The sequence below is a fragment of the Aptenodytes forsteri genome, unplaced genomic scaffold, assembly GCF_000699145.1.
Source record: "Aptenodytes forsteri isolate BGI_AS27 unplaced genomic scaffold, ASM69914v1 Scaffold53, whole genome shotgun sequence".
In the NCBI taxonomy this organism is placed as follows: domain Eukaryota; kingdom Metazoa; phylum Chordata; class Aves; order Sphenisciformes; family Spheniscidae; genus Aptenodytes; species Aptenodytes forsteri.
The window spans coordinates 12,163,289-12,170,596 of NW_008795909.1; the positions used below are offsets into that span (position 1 = coordinate 12,163,289).

Below are 7,308 nucleotides of genomic sequence, written 5' to 3' on the forward strand. Positions count from 1 at the left end.
ATCAGAATTGCACAGGCTGATTTTGGAAAATTTATGTTCCACCTGCTTTCCTACAACCAGCTAATTTCAAAACACTTCAAAAGAGCTATCTTTCAGCATTCCTAGCATTCAGCTTTAAGTGAACTACTTACCTTTGAACATGCCTGTAATTGATTTCCCATAACCTCTAATCTTGATAGCAGCCTGTCTTCATCTATTAAAGCCTAGCAGAAAAGAAGTATCACTTTAGTATTAACATGTGCGTTATGTAGTTCTCGTAGAGTTCTGCTTTAAAGACTTCAATTTTGTTGGAGTACTTACTACTAATAGTTATTTCAAGCTAATAAATTTAGTGATTATATACCAAACATTATCTTTTGCACAGTTTAAGAGAACTGCCATAAGCTTTTTATTCTTTCTGCTGCTTTTTTCCCTACTGTTTGTAAATTAATAGCTAAAATTTATATGCCACTGCATATTTCAGTCCATAAAGGAAAAGGATGCCTGCAGATACCTGCCAACTAGTATCTGAAGCCTCTTGCGTGACAGCAAGTAGTCGTTGAAGGGTTGCCAGCTTCTGTTCCAACATTTGTTCCCGATGTAAGGCTTCCTATGAAGAGAGCACAGCACCAGTCAGTTCAGCTAGAACAACTCAGAAAAACAGAAGCAACTGAAGACATACCAAAATACAAGAAAAAAAGCAAGTGTGAGTAGCAAACATTGTCACATTTTCAAAACTATAGTAAGCCCATCCCATTTTATCCATCCACACATTTATTTGGATATTCTAATTAGAAAATGTTATCCTATAACCTCAGGTTCCTGAAAACCTTCATTTTTCATGCGTATGTTGTTACGATGTGTACTCAGCATGTGCAAGTTATTCTTTCCAAGACTTAAAACCACTCTGACTTTTGTCAATAATTTGAGTAACAAAACTGTAAACACCAAAAGGCAGCTTGGCAGCTCCCATGCAATGAGCTGTTCATCCTCAAATCAGGTCACAAAAGAAAAGTGCCAAGCAAGAACTACTATTTTTGGTTTATGACAGTAAGATAGAAGAGCATCTTCGTTAACAATTCCAGGATACAGAGACTGAACAGATTGGTGAGCAAGTATATATTTGGCCTCCCAAGAAAGAGCATCTGCTTGAGCTGCTTCCTGCTATGTCAGCAAATATATATAAAATTAGTATCTGTCTCAAAAGCCTTATCATTGATGTGAAAAAATAAAAATTGCCATTACCAAACAAAAACAGGCAAAATAAATCAGCAGAACTATACATAAATTAAACCTAGATAGAATTTACCAGTAAGAAAGTTTTCATATCTTTTCCAGAAAGCTGATTTTATGATCCTTTCTAAAGAATTTATTTATATATATTAGCACACACTTTAATGTGTTGCCATTTTGCAGTCTAACCCTTTTGTGACATGACATCTTTGTAAAAAACCACACCTATTAAAACTGACACAGCAGCCGGTACAGAAAGACTGGTGATGCCAATGAGGAAGAAGAGCTGTCAGCACTGTCCCCTCCTTTATACTTACCAGCAGACACAGGGACAGAAATAGTCACACTAAGAAATTATATTCACAGAAACAAACTAGTTCTTGACACATGAAATGACCTCTTGTTTTGCCTTTCTTTTGTTCTACCAAAACTTTTATACACATACACAGTACATCCACAGCAATGGATTTTGAACAAAGTTTAAATATTTAGCCAGACTAAACACTGTCAAGAGAAAACCTACCTGTAGATACTGCGAAAGCTGAAACAATTCCTGAGAATACATACTGGGAGTGTTAGCAGCAACCTGAAAAATAAGAGAATTTAAGAATCGAAATGTTTTTTGATTTTTCATGAAACTCAAATAATGCAAAATTCATCATTTAAATCTAGTCACGAAGGTAAACTTAAGATTATCTAATAATGGCATTTTCAATCATTTATTGTTTTGCTGTTTATTCTTTGTTTTATCATAGAACTTCCCAACTCTGGACTGAGACCCCACTGTGTTAACGTCTTTACGAGTTCTTGAACCACCAACACAAAGAGTTTAAGGCTTTTGTTTCAGTTGAGATTAAACTGACAAAAAAGAAACAAGGTGCACAAAGGCGAAGCCATTCAACCCAAGGACAAACAGAAATCAGGGGCTTCCAGAACTGAAAATAAAGTCTCTCATATTCCAATTCAATGTCATCGCCACACACACATTTCAATCACAAGTTTCCTGTTAACCTACTAGCCATCATCTTTATCATTCCCCTTTACAAGTAACTATTCCAGATTTGAGGAATGCCTGTATTATCTTTAATCATAACCAAAATGGTTCTGGACTTGGAGGGAAGAAGGGCATTGTTTTTTGGGGGGAGGGGTTGGCAAATTGATGTATTTACTAATACTTGTATGCTCTTCCTACACTGACATAATTTTGAAGCTGTTTTTCACACAGTTATACCTGCAGTCCCTCCTCAGAATTTCTGCCCTTGCCCTGGATTCAAGCTACATATGTTTTGAAACCTCAACTTAAATGCAAAGTCTATGAACTCCTTGGGCTGCTGACTTCACAAATAAGTTTCCTTAGTTTCTCGAAATTTTGTTCTTCACGTTTAAAACTCTGATTCGAACCTATTTAAGTTAATCCTTCTTTTTAGAGGCTAGAGAGATGATCAGTTCCTGATCGCTTGTCTCAAGGGTGTATCTATTAACAGCTTTTATACAAGTCCCCCACATTATCAAAATTGAGTTTAAAAACTACACTAGACATTACTGACTCCATGACTTTACAGTGAGCAACTCTGGCTATACAAGAGGAGCAGAGAGGTCTGGTCTCAATCTTCCTTTGGAACATGCCAGACACACTTTCCAGGCTGTGCAGTGCAGCTTGTCCTCCATAAAAAAACAAGATACAAGGACAACAGACCTCATCCAAACACCAAATCAAATCAAACAGATCACGTATCAAATTATGCAATACCCAAGACCTGCTAGTCAGCCAACCCGTACCTGGAAATTTAACCATCTTAGCATAAATGTTTTTTTTTTCCTAAGCCATGTTTCAGATGCCATACTGTAAGAAGTCAAGCTACCTTAAAATATACACTGTGATACTGCATTACCTTCTCTACCTTAAATGTCACTCAAAATATTAAACTAGGTAAAAACAGGCAGTGGAAAACATATCTAAATGTAACGGGACTTTACCATTTCTTCATCTTTATAACAAGTCAGAAAACAGCACATGGCTGAATAAGGCAGAAAACAGCAAATTACTGAATTACCTTGTCAACAGGACTTGGTAATGGAGCATGGATAACACTAAAAAAAAAAAATTTAAAAAGTGAACACAAAGTGCAGAATAGCAGTTCAAGTATCTAGAAGACCCCTAGTAGTGTGCATTTAATCAAGATGCTTTGTATTTTTAAGTTTATTCTTCAGATAAAAATGAAGACTTAACATACAAACGTGCAAAACTAGTTAATACTATGCTGAGTGATGCTTTCAAAGTTATAGAACTATTTTCAAATTATAAATCCAAGGTCTATTCTAAAAACTCTCTTTACCAACTTTCATTTCAGTAGTTACATAATATTTGAGTTTTTTTAAAAACTGATTTATTAAGATTTAAACCACTTTACATGCACAAAACAATAGATATGAAAAGACAGTGGATATACTACTCTCGTTTACAAATTCAACAAACTGAGTAAAATAATATTTGGTAACACAGAATTTTGTACACTTTCACTAGAGCAAATGTTATACTTGCACATTTTCATCAGAAATAAAAATTTAACACCATACCTTTCTACTATTTCTTATTAGGACACGCAATTAAATGGAAAATTACCCATAACAATTTATTTCGACTTAACTTCCCAGAAGCAAAGACACCCTAATGCTTCATGCAAATATTTCTGGATACTAGTGACAAAAGAATATTTAAATAAACAATCAAAAATATACAACTGCTGAGGATAGAAGATGATTAAAAAAATGTCATTTGCAACTGGCACTCAGTTACTGCAAACAAAACGTTTGCATTTTTTGTTTCTACTGCTCTTTGAAATTTTCTCCAGAATGTGCACATATACACAGAAAACCCTCTCAATATTCATCTGAGTTTCCAAACATTATTCCATCCAACATATTTTATGATTTTTTTTTCCTCATGCCAAAAAGCTTTCTTTCATTGCGACACCAAATAACTGCACCACGAGACCCATTACTGTATTACTTATCTGAAGAATATAAACAGTGTTACGTGTACACACATAAAGACACCATCAACCTCACTTTAGTAGGGTCTATGTGCATTTAAAGGAGCAAAAATAATAATCCCAAATAAAAAAGGGAAGGAGAATGCTCGTTTGCTTTCTTTTGTCCTATATTCTTCTGTTTATAATACCTATTCTAGTACACTAAACCACAGAGAGCCAGAAAAGCCCAACTTGATCAGAACTTTTTAATTGTTTTATGGAACTTTTATATTCTTTCGTAGTTGTCTTAATTTCTAAAAGCAACAAGCAAATGAGATTTCTTTTTTAGAATGCCTGCAAAAGAACCATGCTCTTAGTCATTTTCTTTGCATGATCACAGAAAAAGAAACTGTTCCTATGCTGATTTGAAACAATATCCATCAAATCCTCATTATACAGTAGTTTAATTTTGCTACACACGAATAGATACTTATTCTTACTCTGATCGCAATCGAGCTTCCATTCCATCTGGAAGAAACAGTTTGATTGTGGAGACTATACATCCATGGGTAACTGAAAAGAAACAAATACTAAGTCATCATGATTCGTTACTATTCAATTATAAGTTGAATGGTTAATGTTATAGTAACCAAGCGAACTGCCTTAAGAAACTCTGAGGCAGGCAAACAAGAAGAGGCATGAATGCCTTCAAGCACCAGTGCCTGGGTCTGCATTCTCCGACCTCCTTTGGAGGCAGGAAACTATCAGTAGTGTCATGGTTTAACCCCAGATGGCAGCTAAGCACCACACAGTTGCTTGCCCACTCCCCCCCCGGGTGGGATGGGGGAGAGAATCGGAAGGGTAGAAGTGAGAAAACTCGTGGGTTGAGATAAAGACAGTGTAATAGGTAAAGGAAAAGCTGCACGCGCAAGCAAAGCAAAACAAGGAATTCATTCACCACTTCCCATGGGCAGGCAGGTGTTCAGCCATCCCCAGGAAAGCAGGGCTCCATCACGCCTAACGGTGACTTGGGAAGACAAACGCCATCACTCCAAACATCCCCCCCTTCCTCCTTCTTCCCCCAGCTTTTACTGCTGAGCATGACGTCCTATGGTGTGGGATATCCCTTGGGTCAGTTGGGGTCAGCTGTCCCGGCTGTGCCCCCTCCCAGCTTCTTGTGCACCCCCAGCCTGCTCGCTGGTGGGGTGGGGTGAGGAGCAGAAATGGCCTTGACTCTGTGTCAGCACTGCTCAGCAGTAACTGAAACATCCCTGTGTTATCAACACTGTTTCCAGCACAAATCCAAAACAGAACCCCATAATAGCTGCTATGAAGAAAATGAACTCTATCCCAGCCAAAATCAGTACAATTAGAAACTTGAAGAGGTTATGCTGTGCACTTAGCTCTAGCTGTGCAGCAGTTAAAGTTCCAATTCTTCCACATGCAGCAATGCCTGCAAGATGTCTTTACTGCAGCAAGTTAACTGTATGTTTTGATCTTAAAATGAGGAAAAAAGAATGCATCTTAGCTGTGCTAGGTAACGGGAATGCAGAAGTATAAACAAAATAACGAGCTACCTTTTTGACAAGATTCCTATGAGCATACCCAGGGACTTAAAAGGTAACATATCCAATTTGTGTCACCAGACACTCACTTCAACATCTGGAACTTGCCAAGTGATGGTTATTTACAAACACAAGGATCAAAAAGGGAACGCAGAGGAAGAGTATAGGAACCACCGAGAAGTACATCCTCTTGAACGGTATGAGCGGCATCATCTAAGACAATACACCTCTATTTTGGTATGCTTGTAGTACACATCTAATGCACAGCCCTAGACAAGTGGCCTCATTTCAGAAGGACAAAGCTTGCTTCTCCAAGACTAAATTCAAGATTCTTTGAACTCAAGAAAGATCCTAAGAAATAAGAGGAGCAAATGCAACAATATTTGATTCTTACATCAAGTTCAACCTCTCTTCACAATGTTTCCCAAAAATGTTACTGATACCATTTTCAATGACATTGCAAACAGTCAAATTATGTCTGGTGTTTGTTTGTTTGTTTTAGTTTTTTTCTTGTATGGTTCTGTGATTTGGGAAGTAAAAATTCTTTCCAGATACATGGAAAGACAGACAGACGATGTTCCCGAAAATAATACCTCAAGCTAGATGACCATATACTTATTTGTATCTATCATCTGCCACTATACCTAAAGCACCCACCAACATCCAAAGACAAATAGCTGCTCTACTTTCATGGTTATTAATATCAGCAAAACAGTTAATCTGGCTTGGGGGGGGGGGGGGGGGGGGGGGGTTTTAGGACAACGGCAGGACTCCACTCCAGGGAAACGAGACAGGTCTTTGAGGAAGCTACCTCAATAGAATCTAAAAATACAGGAGAAATGATCCAACTAAACAGAGTTGTTCTTAACCTTTATTCAGTGCTAAAAGCTAATGCTTTGGACAAGTATCCTCTTTGCTACAGAACCTTGTTTTTTCACGCTGACCTGGTAAAGTAGTAAATTTACATGCCAGCGAAGAACAGCCAGGACCTCATTCTCAAAACAGATTAATCTATGGGTATTAGGGTCTTTTTTGGCTTTAGACTTTGGTCCCCAGAATTCACAAATCTGTTCTTGCAAAAACATTAAAAAAATACATTAGCAATATTAGCTGTAGCATGTAATACTCAGACAGCTTTCATAATGAAGAATCTTTCCTTTAAGGCATAAAGAGGAAATTAGTGATTTCAAGAAGAAAGTATTACGGTTTCTGAAATTAAAGACCAACAGACAGATTTACCTTTGGGTCATGTATCAGGTGGATCTGGTGTGACATTATGTAATTCTGAAGTTTTTCCATCAGCACTCAGACTGAAAAAAAAAAAATCTCCTAAAAGCTGCAGGAGCTTTATTTGTGTAAAAAATTCAGAAATAAAGGGGATTTAGCAGAGGGTCTCAAATAGACAGTGACCGTGAAAAGATACCAATCATTTTGATAGGTTTATAAACTAAAAATAATTTAAAAAAAAAAGAAAAAAAACCCTGCACTCTGTCCTTTAGCTATCAGTTCATTATAACTAAAAGAATAATGAGAAAGCCTAAGGGAAAAGTAAAGCAACA

The 7,308-nt window shown here is 37.0% G+C and overlaps 1 protein-coding gene across 10 annotated transcripts in view; it reads right to left on the reverse strand.

Moving 5' to 3' along the window:
* Positions 1–7,308, reverse strand: part of SLMAP (sarcolemma associated protein) — a 104,636-nt gene that overhangs the window by 47,005 nt on the left and 50,323 nt on the right. For all 10 annotated transcript variants that reach the window (XM_009284469.2, XM_009284466.2, XM_009284462.2 and 7 more), the window contains exons 3-7: positions 4,685–4,757; positions 3,267–3,303; positions 1,736–1,798; positions 494–589; positions 132–203 (exon numbers count right to left, since the gene is read on the reverse strand). In XM_009284469.2, the coding sequence (XP_009282744.1) occupies positions 132–203; positions 494–589; positions 1,736–1,798; positions 3,267–3,303; positions 4,685–4,757 (341 nt within the window). The remainder of the gene's footprint in view (positions 1–131; positions 204–493; positions 590–1,735; positions 1,799–3,266; positions 3,304–4,684; positions 4,758–7,308) is intronic.